At 32.5% G+C, this 25,757-nt stretch overlaps 1 protein-coding gene across 1 annotated transcript in view; it reads right to left on the bottom strand.

Annotated features, from left to right (window-relative positions):
* LOC129232853 (RNA-binding protein fusilli-like) overlaps nt 1-25,757 on the bottom strand; it is a 130,437-nt gene that overhangs the window by 12,266 nt on the left and 92,414 nt on the right. Inside the window, exons 5-8 of the mRNA XM_054866989.1 lie at nt 25,437-25,491; nt 6,476-6,586; nt 1,869-2,044; nt 431-526 (exon numbers count right to left, since the gene is read on the bottom strand). Of these exons, the coding sequence (XP_054722964.1) occupies nt 431-526; nt 1,869-2,044; nt 6,476-6,586; nt 25,437-25,491 (438 nt within the window). The remainder of the gene's footprint in view (nt 1-430; nt 527-1,868; nt 2,045-6,475; nt 6,587-25,436; nt 25,492-25,757) is intronic.

The following is a 25,757-nucleotide window of genomic DNA, read 5'->3' as shown; positions in this document are numbered from 1 at the left end:
AAATAGTTGGATAAATGAAACTCACTGGTAGATGTTGAATACTGATATTTTATTATATCTTCAAAACCCTATACATGGTTTAAATATCACGGACAGTTTTGTCAAATAATTTTTCATTAGTTAAAAAAAAAAAGCATTTATATATAGAATATAATGTTAAGATCAATAAAAATACTGAAAAAAAAATCGTTCTCTAAATTTTATATCATTAAAATTTCTGAGAATGTTTTAGTTTCGAGGATAAAAGTAAATTTGGATTTTTTTTTTCTCAGGACAAACTGCCTATGTTACAGTGATTGCTCCAACTCGGGTTTTGAGGTTTTGCAACTCGGATTTAAGATAGGAAAAAGAAACGTTTTTATATATTGTAAAACATTCTGCATTTGAGGTATAAAAATTAATTTTCTGAATGAAGAAAATAAAAACTTACAACGTTGTTTTGGGGTGCAGTCATATGGAAGTCCTCGCATTCTAACAATGACTTGACCGCCTCTAGAGAGAAATGCTTGCGCTTCATTATTATTTCCTAGAAAAGAAATGCGCATTGATTTATTCTTAAGTGTGCAGAGTAGATTCTAGTGAAATTGTAACCTACACAACTTAAATCGTGTTTTAATATTACTTTATATTCAATGTTTATGAATTGAAATATAGATTGCAACACAATTGTTCAGATCACATTACTCAAAGCTTTGGGTTCCAACAAAGACAAAAATATGTACAAATGTCAAAATAACTTCATTGTTATGTTCATAAAATATGAGGCCTTAGTTAAAAAATAAATGGTATGAAAAATATGAAAATGGTATGGTTTCCCGAAAAATATTTTCCCCGCTCGTTTTATGTAACTCTTGTTCATTTAACTCTTTTTTTTAAACTTCTTACTCATCCTTTAGTGTTATGGCAAATAGTTCATGTGATCTTGAACTGTTTTGTGCGTGGATTACTTTTAATTTGAAACTTTTTCTAGCTGATTAACGAGAATGCCGTTGATCAGTAGGTGCTTCGTGTTCATTTTTTGTATTTGTTTCCGACTCAAAAATGACAAAATGTGTTGATGTTAAATGTTCATATTATTTTTTTCCAGTAAAACACAAGCAATAAATATTGCCGTCTGTTAAAGAGATAAATGGAACTCTTGATTGTAAAACTAAGTTCCATCCGGGTGAGATAACGATGTCGCAGTGTCAAAGATGGTGGTAAATCAATTTGAGTGAAGAACATCCGAAATAGGTGGTCGATCAGCAAAGAAGAAAAAATAATGTTCAGTTTAATAGTGATAAAATGAAAACTGTTAAAAATGGTATGCTTTCTGAAAAATATTTATAATATCCACCAACTGGTTATATTCAACAGAAGCGAAGACTGTGTATATTTAGTTAAATTTGGTTTTATGCAAGCAATTTCAATTGATATTTTCTATGGGATGTTGCAAAACTTAATTATTGATCTTCTGTAACGATTAGCATTATTCTTGATCGCAGCTTGTTTCAGATAATTTTTTCTCCATAAAATGTGTATCTTTGAATTTTCACTTTGCTTTTATAATAAGGTTTCCGCTTTATAGACTAGACGCTAATGAAGTTTTTGCTTTTCGGCCTCGCCGATGCTTCCAGAATAAAGCGATAATTGCCAAAAAATCTGGTGACTAAGCAAAGTAAGGAAACACAGAAAACACACACAAAACTAGTGGAGGGGGGAGGAAGGTAGCAGTTATAGTACTGATTTAAAACCCATAAAGAAGTTTCGATTTCGAACTACAGATGAGTTTCCTTATTCGTTCACTATTTACCACTTAGCAGTTTTTCTTGCTGCAAAAAGATACAATGGTTTTCCACTATGTGAAATTTCAAAATAAGTCAACGTACCACCGGCGACGTTGATAAAATCTTCTCCAGTCGCCCGGTATACCTCGATGTATCTTTGTCCGATGTGATGTTTGTGCCGCTTGAGAGCCATATCTCTGTGTTCTTGACTTTCGAAGCGAACTAGGGCTTCACCGTTCCTCCGTCCTTGAGGGCTTAAGCACAAAGCCACACCACCTCTGTAGAGAAAGCAAAGTGGTTAACAAAGTCAAAAAAAAAAAAAAAGAATGAATGAATAAACAAGTGAGGAGAGGGTTTAAAAGTAATTACATCACAACAAATACCCTGCAAAAAAATCTACACATTTTTTTCGGTGGGGGGGGGGGGGATACAATTATCAGACAAATGCCTATTTTAAGCGTTTTCTACCAAGATTTGTACAGCATTTTTTGAGAAATATGAATCTACATTTCCGATTCTAACGATGTCAAAAATAATAATTATTATATTAATAATACCATATAAAAATCCGTCCGAAACATTTTGGAAAATGGTGGAAATAACTTTAGAAATTGATATTAAACTTGCAAAGTTAAAATAAAAAAATATTTACATGAACTATTTCAGAGCAAAGGCTAGAGTGACTTTTAATGGTAATAGTAATTATATATAAATATATATATAAAAAACACGTTAATAATATTTTCAGAAATTTATAAGGCGTTGTGGTTAAAAAAAAAAGACATGTATATCTTTTTCAATAAAACAAATGTATGTTTTCATATTTGCACGATTATATGCAAATTATGCTTTACAATGAAAAAACTTTGAAGCATATCCTCTTCCAAGAGGCATCCACTCAATATTCATTTTCACAACCTTGATGTTGATCCATCATTAGATGAGAAAAAAGTACACTGAATGAATTCGAACGAGTGACCGTCAGGACATTGACGGACCGGTCGAATTTCTTTTGATGTCATTTTTGACCAGTCACTAAGACGAAATCGTATACAATTCACCAATCAGACATCAAATTTAGCTCTTGGCCTTGTCAAAAACGGTAGCAAAGTTAAACCCGAAGAATACAAGAATCAAGTTGAATGCTATATTAAAGTGAAATATTATTAGAAGACATAATTTAATACAAAAACATGCTTAGCTACTGTCAGTAAATATTTATCAGACTGTGAAATTAATAGCTTACACACGTATAATGTTTCTTGATTAATCCGTGTTTAAAAGTTCTAGAATCTAGAGAAATATTTTTTCTACATATTCATTGCTCACCTCCCCCCCCCCCCCCTTTGTTGAAAGAAGGAGTAACTTTCTCTTGTTCAGCAAAAACCAGTGAACAAATTTCGAATCTTTCTGTATTTCAAAGAAAAACAAAGTTACAAATCATTTTTTTTCCTTTATTTCTTTTACATTGATTGTCTTCTTTAGTTATTTCAGAACATTCTGCTTTCTTGCGGGTTGGAAAATTTCGTATCAAGAAAATAGATGCATTGCAAATGTTATTGTGTCGTCTTATGAAATCAAAAGTTACTTTCGTACAAAACGATAGTTCATCGGTTCGTTATTTACATCATTCATTAAGCTCCCAAGCAAGTTCGTTTGGACGTTAAAAAAGCAAAAATTTCTGTGTAAGTACATAAAAAATTCTCGTATAATATATTTTTTTAATATTACGATTCATTGCATTCGAAGTGGCCCTAAATAATTTTTCATACACAAAAAGAAGCTGTTCTGAGTGTACAAATAGCAAACAAAAAAATTCGCCTACTCTTCCACTCAGACACATCCTTTGTTTTCGCTTATCCTAGTGTTTTTGAAGAATTTGATCTAGTTTCCACATGAAGCTTTGGAAATGTTGACAGAATCTGAAAGGTAATAATTTTCAATGATAGGCTGGTAAACATCATTCTTACGAGCTTGTTCTATTATCTGCTAACATTGTTTCAGATGAAGATAAGATACGCCAATGCATAACGTTTTTTCAGACAACATGACGTACCACCAGGCTGGTTGGTTTTAAAGACATATTTCGTAACTGCATTACTTGAAAAAGGAATGTAGACTTTTAACATCCTTTTTATGACGTTTGTGTAATGATGTTTAACGTGCAGGGGAATGTGGGGCAAAGTGAAATAGTTAAGATGACTTAGCTTTTTCAAAATGAACAAATTGGGAATTTGTTTTGAAAATTACATTACATCACGAAAGAACAATGTATTTTATAATAAAACTTGCATTGAAACATTTTTTTATTATCATTATTATTATTTTGGCAGTAAATTTATCCCTTCAAAAAAATTGGAAAATGTTCACTTTTTTTTATGAGGCAAAGTCATAAAACAATATTTTTTTAATGAAATATTTTCTACTCGCTAGTAAAAAAATATTTTTGCTAAAATGGTGCATGAATAAATGAAAAGGTAATGAAACAATAAACTAATAAATAAATCAATTATTAAATAATATGTGAGGAAAAGTAAAGAAGTGAAGAAAATAGCCAGTAAATATGAAAATAAGTGAGTGAATGAATATATATATATATATATATATATATATATATATATATATATATATATATATATATATATATATATATATATATATATATATATATAAATGAAGGAATGTAGTTGAATTAATTAATAAATGAATATACGTAAGTGATTTAGTAAATGATTGAATAAGTAAATAAGTAAACGGAAGTGAACTATTTCACTTTGCCTCGCATGCACTTATTGACTAATAATATTAACTAAATAAATACTGCACCGAATATCAGTAGGTTTCAATTGATATTTAAAATGGGAAAAAAAGAACATTTTCCATTAAAAATTAAAAAGAAAAAAAAATGTACTAATAAAAAATATTACATTAGTGAGATCAATTTTTGAAAATTACTTGTATTATCACATGTTTTGTTCTTCAGAGGTAAATTTTTTCTGACTGGAATATACTACATGTGTTACTACATAGTTAAAATATTAACTTATAGATGGCCCTCAAAGCAGAATAAATGTTTCTCCATTTCATTTTGCCCCGCATTCCCCTACTATTTCATTTGATTTTAAAAGATTTTCACTGAGCACTTAAATTGCATTGTTCACTACGTAAAGTTTGGAATTGCCTTCATTTTGTTTGTGAATTAGCGACATTAAAAAATATAACTTTTATAAACAGCTAAAAAAATTCATATTAGTGAAATTAGTATTCATTATAAATACGTAATTCCACAGCAATAAATCAGAAACAACTGCATAAACAGTTCAGAATATACAACTTTTATTTCTTACCTTTCAACATATTGTTATTTTCTCTTTGTTTTATTTATAATGAGTTTCTAAATTGTGTTTTGTATGAATATTTATTGCATGTTTTACGGGTGAATGCTTGGTGATATTTTGATAGTTGAAATTTTAACCCTAACTTCAATGGATTAACCCTAAATTCAGGTAGATAGTATTAATTGTTGACCACTTTTTCGTTTCTTTATTCTCCTTAAATTACAGTATTACCAGCAAAACAGATAATCTACCGAACCCAGTTTAGCCTTGTGGAAAAAAACTATTTCCCTGCATGTCAATCATTAGCAAAGAATATTATCAAATTATCATGCCGTGGCGCGAGTTTCATTGTTGGTGACGTCAGGAGCGTTACTCGATCAGTGAATTCGCTATTATATATATGATGTTGAGATTTTTAGACTCGTTGAAAATCATGAGACATACATAACTTCTTCCAAGATGTATTTCAAGCAGCAAAGACATAAATTCCATCCTTATAAACCATTAAAAAAAATCACAAAAACTTTAATGCGCACAGGGGTGCCCATACAGATTACCATTTTATCTGCTGAGGAATGACCCCTTCACCCTCCTCCTTCTCTACTACTTAAATTACGGTTTTGGGTGTGGAAAATTTCTGAAATTGCTTAGGTGTCAATATAAAACAACAAATCGGACAGGAATAATGCACATAATAGAGCAAAAACGTTACTAACTAAAGTAGTATTTCAAATCTTTACTTTACAATTTTTTTTTTCATGAATTAAAAAGATTATTGCAATTGTTACCATTTTATTCATAAATTGTTTGAACACAATGTGGATGTACAATAATGTCGACGGCTTAGGGGAGGAGGGCCATGGCCCCCATGACACTCCACCTGTATCCCTCCTGATTGCATCATTCTGAAAAATTGTTGCTGTTGTTCAAGGAGAATGAAAGCATTTACAGTAACACGAGATTACAGTATAACATAAAAATAATTTGTAAATATTAACAAAATAGATAAAAGGGAAAATCAAGAGATTTTTTTTAAATCAAAATTATTTTTCTAACGATGAAAAAGTTGTAATTTTTTTAATAACTGTGCTTAAGAAATGTATTTCAGTGGTTTTTATAAACGCAACTTTTGAGCATTGCAATTGCTGTGGTTTACGTTTATGTTTATTTTTTTTCTTCATTTTATTTTTACTTTATTTCTTTAAGGATCCCAAAGAACTTCGGGCTGCTGTTATGCCCTCTGTATTTATATCGTGACAGTATTGCGCAGGGTATTGGGGAAGGTCACTTCAATACATTATGCGTACTTTTTATGACGATGATATTTATAATTTCTTTCAGAAAACTTACACATTAAAAACTTAGACCTACCTGACAATATTTAATCCATGGAAAAACTTGGCGATATCTTGGTCTGAAGACTGCCAAGGCAAACCCCTCGCTCTGATTACTGTATTGTTATCCACCACTTCGTTCTTGGTGCTAAGAAAAGAAAAGGAAGTTTGAATAAAATTAATATCATAAACTGTAATAAGAGAGCGAAAGAGGCGAGGCTGATAACACATTATCAGCGATATAGATAAGTTTATCAGTTTTTCTTATGAGTTTGATACCCCTATGTTTATAATAGGCTTATTAAAAATTGCTCGTGTGAAAATTTCCGTGGAGGGCATGTAGATAAACCTAAGCTTCATGTTTGGGGGCTATACATATCATCTTTTCAAACTGTTCTCTTATTCTAAAACATAAACAGTATGAGTGAAAATATTGTAATGCGCAAAAATTGCAAAACATATCACATACGTATAAACATATGCATCTGTGTTATAAGGAATCTTTTATTCGGGATTGGCTACTTACATCCCAAAGCACACAACTTTTTTAATCGATAAAGGGGGTTCTTTGTAACAAGTGCATGCTAGTTGTTTTGAAAATTTTGTGCGTTACAATGTCTTTCTTTCACAGCCAGTGTCACCACGTAGGTGAACTTATTATGCACATAATTTCTTGAATCATAGAATACTTAAACATGAACTGGTTTTTAGCTTGGTTTATCTTCATATGCACTAGACTCTTATTGACTTATTTTTATTAGTTCTAGAATTTGGACTCCGGATGAAATTTTTTTTGAACATTTATTTAATAACTAGTCGTACCCGCACGGCTTTGCCCGTAATAGAAAAATTAAAAGGTCTTTTGGTTCACCTGTATATTTACAAATAATGTATGGTGAATGTTACGGTTTCACGTTATGATAATTTCGTAATTTACTCGTCCATCTTATGATAATTTTGTTCTTGAAATTGGAATAGAAAAAGAACCACATCGTCACAGAGATCCAGACATCCTCCTGACATCCAGACAGAGAGACTTTCAGCTTTATTATTAGTAAAGAAGATAAAGATTACTAATTCATCGCACATCTTGAATCGATTGCCCTCTGTTTACCTATTTAACTATAAATAAATTAATCGATAAAATTATACGTAAGACAATCCTCAATTCAATATGTATGGGGGATGTCGGATTATCGGTGATTATAAATGGGAGACTGTGCTCGTATTGTTCAACACGAACTTCTTGTTCGTTTTTTTAAAAATAGCAGAAAGAGTAACCAAATCTGCTGATTGCCAGAGTCCGTAGTCTGTAGTTTTGCATACTGTTCAGTACGGGAGCTGGCTTAATGTGAATGTAAACAAGATTTTCCTACATCTTTCACGTTAACTATTTTCAAAACAAAAATGATTGGATTTGCTACGCTTGAGATCCTCTCCTTTGATAAATTACGTATTATCAATGTTTTTTCAATAGTCATTTGACAGTCTCACACATTTTTTCTGTTATTAGAAACTACTGCGATCGCTGCAGTTTATCGAAAGTGGGTTACTTGTACTTGTTTCAAACGTCGTGCTCCTTCTTTACCTTGGTCTATTAAAATTTGTTCTTCAATTGCTTTCACAAAACTACCGCAAGCATTCATAAAGTATTTTGAAATGGCAATTAAGCTCGAAGTTCTGTCTAGACTCGATTTTATACAGATTTTTCTATATGTAGCGTTTTTCACTCAACGCTTTGAAAAAGAAACTAAAAGTAAATTTGGACGAGTCACGAATTTCACCGCAGACGATTTGAAAAAAAAAAAAAAAAAAAAATGCGGAAACTTCATTTTGAAGTTAAACCAGTTTCGTTAAACCGTGCGAAATGAAGCGAAAGAATTTGGGAAACCTGAAACAGCAACCAATATGACAGAAAGGAAATACAAAAAGGGAAAAACTAAGAACAATAAAACAAGTATTCAGAAAACAAGTTTCAACGCACTTTTAAAGTTCCGTCTTCTAAATTGTGCATGCGTAATCGGCCATTGAATTCACTTTCTTAATTTTTTTTTAACCTTTTTTATTTGCAGTTAATATGTTCCCCGCATTCACAATTCAGAACAATGAGTTCGGGTTGAAGCATTAAAGAATAGATTATGCAAAGAAATTTTCTTCATATTTTTTTAGTTCGAAATCCATGGAATTTCCTTTTGATCGAAGAGCAGAAAGCAAGGTGGGGGTTACTAATATTTTTTTCTGACACGCACACACATGTTATATCTATACATTTTCGGGTAGTTCTCCAGAAAATTGTTATTTGGCATTCCAAACGTTAGAAATGAGATTTAGAGGTAAGCGTTTTGGATTTAATACCAACAATAGGAAAATTTTGGAATGGGGTTGTTTCCTTTAGTCAAAAAAGTACTAATTTTAGTCACTGAAATTAATACCATAAGCAAAAAAAAAAAAAAAAAACATAGACCCAGAAAATAGTTTCATTTTCTCAAAAGTTATTTTTTCGTTATTTTTTTTTAAATGTCCTATTTTTCAAACAAGGCGTGGTCTTTATGACGTCACAAATGATGCACTTGGTGCATCTTTATACCGCGTTTCCACGTTATGATAATCAAGAAGCGAATTAAACATTGCGCTCTACGTTTGCTATGAACCATTACGTTGCCAACGCATGTGAGTAAAGATGCGAATTAAATATTTTGCTCTGTGAATGGCAACAGTGAACAGCATTTCATCATTTGTGATGTCATCGACAGAAGCGTAAACAATGAAAGCGCACCGATTAAAGTTATTTTTTTAAAATATTACACTTAATCAAAATATTTAAAAAATGGTCAGATCCTATGTTTTTAAGCATGCTCTTTCAGAAAAAAATACTTTTAAATTTTGGAAACGACCCCATTAGATGTTTTTTTCAGCGGAAACCAAATAAACAAGGCGTTTTTAAATTTCAACTTTTACCGCATGAGACTATTAAGCACTTTCATCGATACTCAAGGACAAGGACGGATACAAGAGAGGGGCGATGGGGGTGGGGTGATCGCCCCTTCCTTGAGTCAAGACGCAAAAACTCTCCCTCGGTTATTTTCGATACTAAAGTTGCCAAAAAAAAGTAACTTTAGACGATCTTCAATAATGTTACGAAAAGGAAGGGTTCTCATCAAATTTTTTTTTATAATTGTAGTCTTGAAAACGAAATTGTAGCACATCTGTCAACACTTTAGTGATAGGGATCGGAACTTTGCACAGGAAGTTTTAGAAGTTTCAAAAACTCAATTAGAAGATTTTAGAAGATATTAAATGGAGTTCTGGGGCTCCTCCATTGATTAAGAAGTTTTCTTATTGAAGTCCAAAAACAAAGCAATTTTAGGATACCTTTGATGACGTAAAGATTAAAAGATTATGTTTAGTACACTCGTCCAGAAGTTTTTTAGAAATGGAAATTTCAAAAATGAAAAAGAAAAATTAAATGATCTTCCGTGATGTTAATGAGTTTTGGGGTAAAGGAAGTTTGGGAATTTATAAAAGGGGGCACAAGCGTCTGAAATAAATCGCTCCCTCCTTGAATGCTTTCTGGATCCGTCCTTGCTAAAGGTTCTAAATTGAGATTTACTTTCCATTGCTTTTATACTTGCATGAATCAATGTGATTGTGCAAGTTTATCCCTTTGTGTGTTTGTTTTAAAATCCTATGGACACGTGTGACGTTTAAGATTTTTAAAATTTAAGCTTCCTGTTTTTTCTTCCTCTATTAAAAATACATGACTTTGAAACTTTACTTTAAAAATCTCTGAAAAAGTTTTGATTGCACTTTTACTGCATGAGTCTAGACATGCACTTTTATCAATAGTCAAGGATAAAATTGAGATTTACTTTCAATTGCTTTCATATGTTTCAATGTGAGTGCGCAAATTTGTCCTTTTGTATTTATTTTAAAAACCCAATCAACACGAATAAGGTTTAAGAGTTTTTGAAATTTGTGCTACCCCTTTTTTCCTTTTATACAGTGGCCGCCGCTTATATGAATCACGTTTGTTCTAAATATTTTGATTCCATAAAACGGCTGATTCAATAAAGCGGCAAATTCAAAAAAGCTGGATTTTGTTTTGTTTTTGACCATTTGATTCAACAAAGTGGTTGATTCAATGAACCACTGATTCAATTAAGCGGAGTTCACTGTATTAAAATTACATGACTTTGAAATCTCCTAAAAAGGTTTGGATTGCGAAGCTCAACGAAATTCTAATTTTCTGATATTATTTTGCCAGGGTATCGGCTCTCACCAATTTTCATTACCATGGATCATTTGCGATAGACAAGCTGAAGTTCAAGAACATCATTTAATGTTTTCCATTGCAAATCATTACTCTAAAGAATTTTCCCACAGATAACGAAACTAGCAGAGAGGAGAAATTGTTACTGGAAATAAAGAGGCAATAGTAGATCCAGCAATCAGGAGCGATTTTGTGACTTCGTTTGTATACCGTAATTTGAGTTCGTTACCGAAAAGCATTGTTGCGGATCGTTAAACATGTCTTTTCTGGTAGCATCATTTTGATATTTGATTCATGCCGAACTTGTACTTGTTGAGCTTGAAATTGATATATTATAGTAGGATATCCATCCATCACTGACAAAAATTGGATAAGTTTTAAGAGAGATATGAAAAGAAAAGACATAGCAGTCGATTTTTTTTCACTATTTATTTGAATTGTAACAGTAATATAATGTTTTCCACTATTTAACAGAAGTTCACACTTTTATGGGTTGAAAATTAGGTTTAGTGCTGAAATGGACAATTGAGGCAGTGAGAAGCAAAGGGGACATTTTCAAGTTTTGAGTAAAACGCGTTTAAAGATAAGGTCCTTGATAGACTTTCTTGAAATGTTTTCTAAATCATGCTGTATAGCATCACCTACCAGATCTAGTATTATCTCTTGCCCCAAGACAGAGGAGAGGTTCACCAATTATCTGCAATAGTTATCTCAAAATTTTTAATTTTGTCACTTATATCCCTTTGATTCTCAGTGTCTCCATTGAGGCAGTGAGAAGCAAAGGGATGTAAGTGGACATTTTCAAGTTTTGAGTAAAATGCGTTGAAAGCTGCGGTCCTACGTAGGCTTTCAATGAAAAGTTTTTTGAGCAATCACATTGCTTATTGTTCTCATTTGACTGTTTTGATGTCCTATGATTTTATTTCCCCCCCCCCCGCCTCCCTCTGCAGCACCACCGTCGACCGGCCTCACAATGCTGCTCCTCAAACAAAAACAATCTCCAGGTTGCGTCCATATCGTACACACACGCGCATACATACACAACTACGCACACACGCGCACGCCCCTACACACAAACCTACACACACACACACGCACCCCTACACACATACATTCTTCTACATACAAACCTACACACACACACATTCATGCCTGCACACAGACACAAACACACACCCCTACATACACACACACACTCGTGATTGCGAAAAACATAATTTGAATTCAAGATGTCAAAGTTCAAATTATTATTATTATTTTTTTAATCATGCTGTATAGCAGTGCCTACCCGGGCAACTAGTACAATCTCTTGCCTCAAGACAAAGGAGAGCTTTCCTTATCATTTGTACTGGTTATCTGCAAATTTTCAGCATTGGCACTTATATCCCTTTGCTTCACACTACCTCAAATGATATCCAACAAATGTAATCGTAAAATAACAGATGTCTGGATGAAGAATAAAACTATGTGTCATTTGAAGTTTGGAATTTCAAACTAGACGCACTTTGTATGCAGTGAGAGAGTTAATGTTCTTCCATGCAGCAAAATAATCTGCGTATCTGCGTATGATTGGTGCTATTACTATAACGATCACCCGAAGATGGGAATCTTAAGAATACTTTAAAGCTGTTGTTCAGAATCTTTGTTTCTTCACCCATACTATTCCATTCAACTTAATGTATCTTCATGGTTCTTCCTGTTGACTTCATCTGCCTTACTATTTCGATGCCCCTTGTTATATACGTCATTGACTTCAAGTTCAAAGCAACACAAGGAGAATATGTGGCCGTTCTGCAGAGAATAAACGGGTTAGTCAAGTGTGGGTGTGGTGGGCAAAACAGAAGATAATTAAGAAAAGACGGGAAGTGAAGTGAAATGCCGCTCAGACTGGATATAATGAGCCAGTAAAAGTAGATAAAGAATGCAGATGGAGAAGGTCGTTCCCACCACGTCTTTTGTTCTACAGAGCGTTCTTCTCTGCAGGAGCAACTGACTTGAAAGACCATAACAACAAACGCATTCACTCGTGATGATTCTCCACAAGGTTCGACTCGTTTAATCTGGATGAAAGATGAGATAGGGAGGGGATATTTTTCGTTGATGAACATTTTAACGAGGAGTATGAGGTATAAAATACTTTTTAAAAACATTTAGGAAATGATGAATATCTGTTAACAGCCGAAAAAGCATTAAGAAATACAGCATCATAATGGATCTAAGGTTTTTTTCTTTCTTCCTTTCTTTCTTTTTTTTTTAATTTAACGTGGCCAAAAGAGAAGATTGCAGTTTTGGTGAAACATGTTTCCATTTAATGCTGAAGATGAATAAAAATAATGATAACATTGAAATTTTCCTTTCTGAAAAATATGTTTTGTTGATCACTAAATTTGCCGCTAATATGTGCAAGGAAACACCAGTGAACTCTTATGGCTGCGGGCAGAAAGAAACCACTACGTACATAAATGAAGAACGTTTTAGGTCAGTAGCATAGACACAAACGGCACAGTCAGATTCGATGAATTTTCACATTTTTATGCTATCGTTCTATTTCTGAAATAGTAACAATTCTTGTATTATTAAATGCAAATTCATTTTATTCAGTTTCACAATTAATCAAACAAAAATATCAACGTCATTATTTCTTTTGTTTGTTTTCAATGCATCATTTACTTTCAGTTTCATTTTTATGTTATGATTGATGAACGAAGTCTACTGCATTGGTACACGAGTGTGCATGCACGCATGCATTTATAAATTCTGTACCTAAATGTGAAATGGAGTTACCATGAAGTTAGGTATGCTCTAGCTCTCGTATGGTCTAATCATAATCATATTTAATGTCCATGTGAGACTTAAATAAATCATTAAGTTATTATGGCTAATTCTTTTCATTTAGTTTCTGCATAAAACACGTCATATTAATTATTCACACAATTCATTTCGGATTGTGGCGTTTTCACAATGTTTCAAATTGCTATGAAAAAAGTAAAGAACTGTTCTAAATGGCTTCGGATTCGCCCACAAAGTAAATACTAGCAGTTAACGACTTTATGTACCGAACCATGTTGATTTTCCTTGCGATCTTATTGAGTTAATACTTGAGATGTACCACCAAGGTTGTCCTAATTTGTCCACCCCGGAAGAAACGTGGAAAAAACCGTCCCGGACAAAATGTCATTTCGTCCATTTTGTCCACTTCATCAGTAAACTGAAAGTTTTGAGTTAATAATTTGAAGTTTCGAAAATAATAAATAAATATATAGATTTTTCCTATTCAAGTAATATTTTAATATAAAAATAGCGTACATAAATCTGTATATAAACAATTGATGGTAAAATATTTTAAAGTGAAAATAAAAAAGTAAGACCAGTTAAAGTTTATGTAAGTGTATTAATAAACCAAATAAGTGTTAAAATAAATTATAATGCATATAATAGCATTTATAAAAGAAGCACATCAGCTGTTAATTTTATGATGTTTATTTGTGATATGGAGGTTCATTGCCCATAATAAGTGCATTTATAAAATTAAAAAGTAGAAATAAAAAGTTTTTAAAGATTGGAATTTCAAAACATTGAAAACCATATTAAAAAAAAAGAAAAGAAAAACTACTTGATATTAATAAAAGAAATGTTGGCATGAAGTGAAATATGAGCTTGCAATACAAATACAAATATGATGATCAGCAACAGGTTCTGACTAGGCTGTTCCTAGTCAATTTATTAGTCCCTAATGAAGATTAATGGCCTTTTTAAAGCTATCTACCCTTTTGCATATTATAGCCTCTTCCGGTACACTGTTCTGAGTACTCACAAACCTACTAAAGTATTAATTTTTCTTAATTTGTATGACATTAACATATCCATAAAATATGCGAGTACATATGGGGTGACATCAATAAAAACTCGAAAAATGTAACAATTATAAAATAGTTTTAGTCCATAAATCTTTGTTTTGTATGTATGTTTCTAGAATTTCATTTGACTTTCCCATTGAGTTTATTTTCTACTACTGTATACAATAGTCGAATCATGCCCAATAGCATATTCACATTGTTAAATTTTATTACTTTTAAGTAAATTATGATCTAAAATTAGCTGCAACAATGTGTAATTAATTTTTTTTTAATTTATGAAATTCTAAAGCTAATGATTCTATTTTATTTAAATGATTAATTCATAATAGAAAATGTATTAGAATACTAATAGTAATAGACAATGTGTAGAATGTGGTGTAATAATATACTAATATTATTACACCATAACAATAAATGTATGTATGATCAGTTTATTCTTCATTTTGTCCAGTTTCTTCCGGCGTCCCGGACTTTTTACAAAAAAGTGGACAAAATAGCAACCCTGTGTACCACACCTATAAGCCGTCACTGAAGCAATAAATAGAATAAAATGTTACTGGTTGGCAAAATTTACTTTCATTTATGGAGAAATGTGGGCTATGGATAATTGCTGGGTATTTTGTAGAATCACATGCCTAACATACAGCCCGAGATCGCATCTTTAGTGGCGACCCGTCCGCGATCTTGGGGCTAAATGCCGCTTTCTTCCTATGTCTGCTATGGTGAAGTAGCGTGTTTTGTTTCTTGATTGTGTTTTTTTTATTAACTCCACATTAATAATCAATCAAGAACAACCACACTCAAGAAGTAAAACGCGCTACTTCATCACAAAACATATAGGCAGAAAGCGGTATTTAGCCCCAAAATGGTGGACGTGATCCAAGCTACGATCTTGGGTTTTAGCCAAATCGTACTTTTGTGAGATACACCAATTACATATTGCAATAATATATTTCGAATGACACTATATTAGGATAACAGACAACCTGTGCGATAGTAGTTTGTTTAGATGCGAGCAGGTATGTCAAACAAATTGTACTGCCTGAATTTTTGTTATGGAGCAGGTTCCTTCTGGTACTTTAATGTAGCAAGATTCTATCAAATCCACCATTAACTCTAAAAAGTTTGAATGAAGTTTTTTTGAATAATAAAAATGAAAATGACGGTGGTTTTACACATGGTCGACGAGAGGCCATGTCAGCCTAGTCGGAAGCTAGGGATCCGTCTCTTTATGGGGCCCGGTTTTGAATTGGAGTAGTATAAATCTGGCAAGTTTTAGTTGTAGGGGGGGGGGAGCGATCGAATTGACAAGGGGCCCTCCTTGGCTCTCGGCTGCCCGTTATGACCTACACAGCTGCTTTGTTCAGTAACAGTTCATTTTAATTGATTACAGCGCATTATCATACTTTACGTACAAATTTTTCTGAATTGATTTTCTTGCACACAACTGTCAAAGTACTTACAATTGCTTTTAATAATTTAGTGTTGACATAAATTAACACATACAAATCGAAAAAAGGTCGAAAAACGTATGGAGAAAAAATAATGTTTACGCAAATAATTTAAAATTAGATCAAAAATTTAAGTATTTTACTAATTTAGTTGCGAAGTTTTTTACTGGATACAAAGAGATTGATTGCATGCTGATGAATATCTGTCAGCAAGAATGAATCATTTCAGCAAAAAACCTGTTAACAAGAATAGCAACATTTAGTCTGTACGAAATATCCTCAGCTTAGTATGAAAAACCACTGAAGCATAGCATTAAAGCATCAAAAACCACACACGCAAAATAAACAAGACAAAACAGACGTCCAGAACTACTACTTGCATCCGGTACACAACACACACGCACTGCTATTTAAGAGGGCAGAAACCCTCTCTCCCAGCGGAACTTCTTCGTTCAGAAATATATGTGCCTAAAAACCAAGGACGATTTTTTCTCTTTTTTTTTTGTGATGGCATAAAAAAAGTAAGGGATCGGGTAAATATTGCAGACTTCGTTATTGTCATAAATTGAAATATTTGTAATGAAAGTATTGAAAAAAAAATCAATTTTGTATTTCAAAACAGAGATACGCTCAAAAAAAAAAAAAAAGGCTACGTATCTCTAAGCTCTCTGTAGACGTTCTACTAGGGACTTGAAGTCCCTACCTGGCGTTTAGGTTTGGTAAATGTACCCTTATTGTCGTTTATCACAAAACTGCCACTCTCCCTTCAGAACAAAGAGAGAGAGAGAAAGAAAGAAATAAAGAAAGAAAAACATAAAACTATATTTCTTTAAAAAAAAGAGAGAGAGAGACTTTTTAAATGCGCTTCTTAAGCATTGAAATCGCTGATATATATATATATATATATATATATATATATATATATATATATATATATATATATATATATATATATATAAATAGAATTTTATAAATTTCCTACCCTTCCCTTAACATCATCCGAAGACAGTTTAAAATTCATTTTAAATCCTCGATGTCCAAAAAATTTCGGAGAATGCCTCCAAATCCTTTTTATGCTATAACGACATCAAACATAACCAGAAGATGCAGTTTTAGACCTCCAATTCGAAAAAACTAAGAGAGACAGCGCAAACCACCTTCCTATCATCTTCAACATATAGCCTTAAATTGCGTTTTTAAAACTTCAATATTAAAAAAATATCTGGGGACTAACCTCGAATCTTGACCCTTCTCCTAACGTTGTCAAAGACCGCCTAGTCGCGTTTTTAAAATTTCAATTTTGAAAACTTTTCGAGGGAAAACTTCCCGAGAGAGAAGCCCTATCTTTTCCCTAACACTATTACAAAAGATTTCCTGAAATTTCGTCTTTTAAGATTTCAATTTCGAAATGTTACCAAGAGATATCCCTCCCTCCCCTCAACAAACGTCTTCAAGTTTTAAAAACTCAATTTTCGACGAAGATAGTCAAAAAGGGCCTTCTTAAAACTTCAGTTTCGATAAATATTTAAGGTGGAGGGCCCCCGAAAACTTTCTTCCTAAAGAAAGCCTAAAATAACCTTCAGTTTCGAAAACAAATTCAGCGAGAACTTCCCTTTTCCTTTGTCGTTAAAAATATAACCTAAATTTGTTTTTAAACCTTAAACTTTTAAAATGTTAAAAATATGATGATATATGATACGATGTCGAAAAATAGAACCGATACTGCGCCGCAAATGGCAAGTAAGGGACAATGTCCCCGCAATGGAAGCTAGTACCTAATATTATCGCGCTAATCTAAAATACATGTGAATATCACAAAGTATCTCTATAACCATTAATAGGACCAATTTTTGGGGTAGTGTGAACATATTTTCAAGCACATATTGAGTACTTGAAAATGAGTACACATTGAGTTCAAGTATGTATCAAGTATAGGTTGGGAATTTTTCTATTTTGTTATCAGGTTGAACATTGTTATCAGGGCCTGATTACTGCCTGGGGCCCCATCTTCCAAAGGGGCCTCTAATTTCTTAAAGAACTCTGCATAGCATTACAACTATATGAAAAATACATGTATTTTTGAAATAATAACAAAGTTTTGGCTTGTGTTGTTAAAAAACTTCCTTAAAGGGGACTTTTTAGCCTACTTTCGCAGTAAAAGTCAGAAAAAGAAGAAAAAAGCATAAAAGAAGGCTTAATGCATCTTAAAAATATCCCGAAAAACAAAAAAAGTCAAAAATAAATCAAATAGTTAGATAAATATTGAAAAACTAAAAATTGGAAAGTAGGGTATTGAGATGGGGGAAAATGTCTGTCTGTCTGTCTGTCGGGTCTGTCTGTCTGTCCCCCCTAATAACTTTTTAATGAATAGTCCGATTCGAACAAAAATTTTTTTGTTAGAAAGATCTCGGCGAGGACATCTCATTCCCATAATTCATTTTTGATTTGAACAATGTTTCGTTCAATTTTGAACAGTTCAAAAAAAATTAGCATTAGCGCCTACGGGGAAATTCAAATCAAAAATAAATCTTGAACTTAGAGGTGAAGTGGCTCCAAACAAACTTTGTAGGAAAAAGCTTTTGATGAAAAACATGTATCGAAAATATCTTTTTGATTTGAACAAGTTTTCGTTCAATTTTGAACAGTTCAAATCTCTTAACATTAGGGCCTAAGGGGAAACTGAAAGCCAATGTAGATTCCGAACTTAAAGGCGGATTTACTTCAAACAAACTTTGTTGGAAATAGCTCTTGACGACCTACTTCCGACTCCTACTACTGTGCCCGAAAATTACTCTGACTCCGACTTCCCGACTTTGAATCTGACTTTGTAGCTTTAACAAAAATTTATGCACGGAGGAAAAAAGGCTGACTCCGACTCTTGGATACTCGACTCTGACTCCGACTCCTGTATCAAATAATAAGTCCTACTCCGTCTCAGCAAATATGCGGACTTTTTGGGGAAATGACCGATTTCAACTCCGAGTCTTTGAATTTTAAACTTTTGGCTCTCGAATCTAACTCTTTTGTCCCAAAATCAGATGGACTCCGACTCTGACTCCACAGCCATGGTTTTTACTGTGAAATAATTGTTTCAAATATGTTTTGATTTTATTTTCAAGCAAAAGTTTTAATTTATGTATTCAGTTTTTTGGCGGAGAAATTCGGAGTCCTTTTTGTTTCTACATAAAGATATGCCCAGACGATTTTTTTTTTTTTTTTTGACAATGAAAATTATTTCTTTAAGTTGACATTTTACTGTTTTTATTTATTTTTGAAAGTACATTAATTCGTTTTTAAAAATTATTTTGGCAACAGGAGAAAAACAAAGAATTTTTTTTTTGATATGATTATTTTAATGAGCTTTTAATTTGAATTCTTTTTTTTCCCTTTTTGAAAGCGGTTGAAGGTTTTTTTTTATGAAAAACATTTACATCAATATATTTTGCTCTTTTCTTTTCGCAAGAACGTTCATGAAATGTTATGACTTAACAATTTGACATAGTAATTACATTTTCGATTATGTTAGATTTTTCAGTTGCATCACATATTGTCTTTAAAATTAAAGCACCTGCAATTCAAATTAGTAGTTGTCAAAGCAAGAAATCAAATCCCCCCTCCCAAAAAAAAAAACGTTCCCATCAATTATTATTCAAATCGTACCCAATAACTGTAGCAAAATTCTTACGGTTTCCGAAAACATATCTCTTTGTATAAGACTCATAATCCCTAGCAGTTACGAATTGTATTATTGTATGATTCCAAAAAGAAAAACCAACATGTATTAGTTATCTACACTTGAACAAGTAAATTTTGAGTGCTGACAAGGCGACGAAAAAAAAAAATAAAAAAATCAGCCGTTGCTCCCCCAGAAGAAAATAAAAACTGAAGCAATATTATAACAAAATATATTAATCTGTTATAAATAAATGACACTAAATTACATGCTCTGTCACGTGCTGTGGCAATAAAAAATGTGACGAACGACAAAACGATAAATATTTCAGTACTCTTAATGAGTCTCAGATATAAAGTTTAGCCCCAGGGAAAAAGCTACAAACTATCTACCTGTAATGGTCCTTAGTTTCGTAAGTTGATGCATCGCTTTCATCTCCCCCCTCCCCGTCTCTATAATTCCAGAAGCTCAAGATGCTTATCCTCGCAACCTTGACGGAGGACATCCACTCTTAATGAATACAGGGTTGCCAGATTGGCGCTTTTAATCTTAAATTTTTGTGATTTGGTGTTATTGAAAACAATTTTATTGAACACGAAATTTATGTCGTACTTTTGGAAGCCATTGTGAAGATGTTTCTAGTTTTTATTTTAAATGCATATAAATATTTCATACTGATCTTCTACGGAATTAATGCGACTAAACTTGAGAAAACAGGTTTAACTGCTGCCCAAGGCAGAAGTATCCAGTTTTTCAACTTTGATAAAGCTTTTACAAGTAATCTCCATTAACTTTATCAATGTGGTAAAACTTAATTTTTATAAAAGATCTATTAATCATGCAAGATGAGTATACTAGTTTAATACTTAATTTAATAACTAATGTTACAGACCAAACTGTGTCTAAGAATTCAACAATGTTTTACTTTCTTTCCTGTAACATTAATAGAGATAAGCTGCAAAATTTTACGAACATTAGGCTCACCTGTCTCATATATAAAACCAAGAACTAAATGTTATTCAACTGTATTGGGATGTGCACTAGGTGGACCTTAAGACAAAGAACTTTCTTTATTAAGAATTTTTTAAAGCTATTTCTTTTTTTTATGGTAACATATGAACAATAAGAAAATGAACAGCTTATGAAGATTCTTTAGCAGAAAGCAAAACTGATTTTTCTGTGAGAAAAAAAGTAGTCAAGCAGCTATTTTTAGAACATATTGGTCATTGGTTAGCAGAACGAATTTTTCTTGTGAGAAAAAAATTTAGTCAATCAGCTTTTTTTTTTTTTTTTTTTTGGACATCTTGTACATTGGTTAGCAGAAGGAAGTTTTGTCGTGATAAAAATGTAGTCAATCAGCTATTTTTAGGACATACTGTACATTAGTTAGCTGAACGAATTTTCCTACGAGAAAAAAATGTAGTCAATCGGCTATTTTCAGGACAGAACAAAATTTTCTCGTAGGAAAAAAATGTAGTCAATCCGCTATTTGTCTTGTGAGAAAAAATGCAGGCAATCAGCATTTTTTTGAGCAATCACGATTGCTTATTGTCATTATTTGACCGTTTTTGATGTCCGTGCCTTTTTCAGCTTGGACCAGGGGCCTCTGCAGGACCACCGCCCACCGTCCTCAGCAGGCGCGGCTCTGAGCACTGCATCCTGGAATCAGTTTCTCCCGGTCGATGGCGTCCATGTCCTACACACACGCACGCTCACACACACACGCTCATACACAAGCCTTTACACACATACACACACGCCTACGTGCATACACACAGGTCTACGCACACACACAAGCCTACACATGCACGCACGCGCGCCTACACACATACACACACACGCCTGCACACAAAAACACACACACACAACTATACACACGTAACCGCCCAGGAGGAGAGGCAGGCTTGAGAGGACAGGAGCCGTTTCTAGAAATAATAGCTCCCAGTGAGCAAGGTCCTGTCGACACTCGTGATTGCGAAAAGCATAATTTGAATTCAAAATTTCAGAATTCAAGTTAATTTTCAATTATTATTATTATTTTAATACTTTTTTGGACATTGATTAGCAGAACAAAATTTTTTCGAGAGAGAAAATGTAGTCAATCAGCTATTTTTCTGACATCTTGTACATTGGTCGATTTTTACGAATCGTTTGGCGTCATTTACTTTCACTGCGGCAACCCTAGCTGGAGATGTTAGTGAGCAGAATGGCCGAGCAATAACGAGTATTGAGATTGGAAGGAAGACCGCAATTTCGGTAATATAGGGGTCACATGGCCAACGACCCGTTGTGATGTGACGACACGCACAGCTGGTTCGGTCTATCCGGGACTTCGACTTTTTCTTTTTCGTTTTCCCTTAGCATTTTTTTTTATGTACTTAAGTAATCTTTTAGTTAAAAATCAGAAGTTATATGTCACTATTACTATTACTTTACAGAGAGGAAGGAGAGATGTCTCCCTCCCCTCGACTTTAAAGTTTGAAAAAAAAGCTCTCTTTTTTTTCCAAAATTAATTCTTGAAATTTTGCTTTTTTCAAAATGAAAAATTTGAATTTGATAAAAGTTTGTCCCTATAGACCCACAAATGCCGCAAAAAATTTATCTAAAATAAAAATATTTAGATATCCCACACAAAGCTTAAGTTTTATATAAAATTCTTGATTTTTCATTTTTTTTTTTTTTTTGAAAATAATTTACACATATATATATATATATATATATATATATATATATATATATATATATATGTATATATCTTAAATTTCAACTGAAGAATATGAAAAATGAGATAGTTAATACAAAAAAAAAAAAAAAATTGTTTTTCGTGCATCATTTAGGTCTCCCGCATGATACTCAAAAGAGGGGATTTTTTTCAGTTGAAGCAAAGTTTTTCATATGAACTAATTGCACTGCGTGACATGAAAAATGCTTCTGTCGCTATGCCTGCTGTTTTTTTTTTTTTTTATGTAAAACGACTTCCAGAATCCCATGTTCCATATCATTATTTTTTGTTCTTTTTTAAATGCGGATTTGCAAAAACTTTTCTTAAACATTAATTAATTATTTCATTGCACTACCTATTTCATTGCTTATACTAGAAAGTTCATAAAATATCTTCAACTAAAAAAAATTGCATTGAAAAATCAATTTTAAAATATTTTTATTTTTATAATATTTTTTTGTTTTGGATAATTTTTTGCTGTATGTGCACGTTTGTAGGAGCACCTTTTAACCGATTTAAAATTTGGAATATCCAAACAAAAAAAAAATTTTTCGATAAACTAATCGAAATTCGTAAAAAGTGAATAGGAGACAGCTAAATAATAAAAAACCGCATCAGTCATATTAAGACCAACTTGTTTTTTAAAGTGAAATAAATTTAAAAATGTAACTTGTTCGTAATTTGACGGCAATTTTTATTTTAGTGTGTTGCTTTTCCTTTTTGACTTCTAAAACTTATGAATTATTCTTATTAATCTTCAGATAATCAATTTGAAATTGGCAAAGCCGCATAGAAACAAAAATACTTCCTTGACCAATCATAAAGACTTTTTACTATAAAAATCAAAACTAACTCTTTACTTGTGTATGTAAATATTTTGAGAAAAGTTTAGAGCTCAAAAATTTTCCTATACGATAACAATGTTTTAAAATGAGATTTTATCAAAATAAATAGTTAAAATAGAGTTAACGTTGTTTCATTTTGAGCGTGGGGTGTTAAAAATTACCAGAGAATGAAATGAATAGAAATTTTCTATAAGAAAATTGCAGTTGTATGCTTTAAAATATTTTTCCGTTGTGTTCATCAGGAAATATTTCAAATAAAAACTACGAAAGTTCGTTCTCATTAATGGTACGAAAGTTGAAGCACACCTTCGTCGTATCGCTTTTCCCTTAAGGGATCAATTCCAGAAATTTCAAAACTACAATTCAGTCAGTCCAAGCATTTCTTTCGTTCATACGAGTCGAAATAAGAATACAATTCTTGTCAGTCAGTCCGGTTTTTTGATAGAAACAATACTCAATTTAAAACAATAAGTATCCTTTTATTTAAGCGTATGGGATATACAGGTATACGTGCTTCGTGTGTAAATGCTTAGTGCTTAGGGTATAAATGGCCGATAATAGTGTGAAATTCAAAGCCTACAATAGTATCTGACAAGTAATATGTAGATTAGAAAACTCAGTTTTCTTTGGGGGGGGGGGGGTCCATAAATAATGTCTCACTTTTTTCAACATTTTTGACCCCCTCCCCTCCATTGTCACGAAGTGTCATTCTTCATCTCCCCCCCCCCCCCGTCAAAAACTCACAATTTTATGAACTCTCCTCCTTCCTCAAAGCGTGACATCATTTGTGGGCAGCCTTTTTTTCATTTAACGCATTTCTTAATTAAAAAATATGCGTTAAAATTTAAAAACAATCAAACTACGAGTATTATAGCTTAATATACAGGCAATATATTGAGCTAGCAAGCTTTCCACGAAAAGAAGGGCGTGACGTGAATCCATAGTTCATTTAGTAGTAGTGTACAGTAATTCTGTGACTGTCCGAAATTAGACAATGTCAGCATTCATCGGTGATTCACCGGACATATTCGATCTGGTCGATGTCTTAGCTATAGGAATGCATACATTCATCGGCTATCGTAGAAATTTACCGGCTAATGTCGACATTTACAAGGTTTCGAACTAACTAGTAACCTATACAGGACCATCATTTCAAACTTTTCCGGGGGTTGGGGCAAGCAATGCAAATTTTATCGAAAAACATGAAAAACCACACACTTATGTATGGAAACATTTATTTTTCAAGCCTGGGAAGGAATTGACTCCCCCCCCCCTCCCTTGACTCCTTAAATTTTGTGCCTGTATCTATGCATCACATATGAAAATATTTGTTTAGCCAAAGAGCCTCGCATCCATCATTTGAGAACTTGTGGTAAAGGAATAATATCTTTGGTTTTGATACACAGAAAACTCTCTACATATCGAGAGATTTCTGTGTATTTAACCACCTACATTAAACCATAAAATTAGGATATTCTTTTGTGGTTTTATTACTTTCCAGAAAAGTTCTTTCAAGAACAAAAGAATAAAATATTTTGGCAACGATCTGAACGTTATACTCAAGTTATGGTACGATGTTGGCGTTCCATAATAATGGTCAACGATAGTGGAATGCTTCGTAAAATTATGTAGAAATGTTAACTTGTTCTTTCGCTCTTTCCGCATTCAAATTAATATTACTCATCAGTATTCTCGCTATATGGTAACTGTAGAAGTTTTTTTAAAGTCTTTAAATAGGTGTTTGATTTCTGATAAAATTTTAAAACTCAGCATTACTTACAAAAGGTTTTGTTTTACACTTGTTAGCGTAGTTGGAAAGGGGATATTATATAACTTACAAGTTTACTTTTACCGGAAAAGCAGGCCATATGAACCCCTTTAAATGAAATACTGCATATTTTAAAAATGGTTAGCCATTTTGCTCTTCAATTTTTTATCCTTTTATTTATTTATTTCAAAGTAAAAGTAAAGGGTGTAGAAGATAAAGATTGCAATTTTTAAATACATCTCGCAATTTTATTTATAATGCAAGTCTAAACTAATGAAAAACTATCAGGCTGGTGCATATGAATTAAATTTCAAATCCGTTTTTTTACTGCACAGATGACTCGGAATGTAAATCCAAGTTCACATAGAAACTTTTCAAATTAATTTAAGAATAACAATATCTTTCCACTTACCATATACCTGGTTCTAAATGAGTGTTTATGATTTCTGGTTGTTCAAAGATATGTCCTAGAGTAAATAAAAGAAATAAAACTCAGATAAATGTATTTCAAGATGAATATTTTGTTTATACTTTATACTATTACGAAAAGTCATTCACTTATGTATGATATTCAAAAAAGATAATTTACATTTGAACATCGTTGTAAATAAATCATAGCAAAAATCATAGCAGTTTTAATACCAAATCAAGTGTTTTTGTTTAAAAATTTAAAAACAAAATTCTTGAAAATAACACTCTGCTTTTAGACACACTAAAGCTCACGTACCTAAGA

This window comes from Uloborus diversus, chromosome 1 (assembly GCF_026930045.1).
Source record: "Uloborus diversus isolate 005 chromosome 1, Udiv.v.3.1, whole genome shotgun sequence".
NCBI lineage: Eukaryota > Metazoa > Arthropoda > Arachnida > Araneae > Uloboridae > Uloborus > Uloborus diversus.
This window is presented reverse-complemented; position numbering and strand designations above follow the sequence as displayed.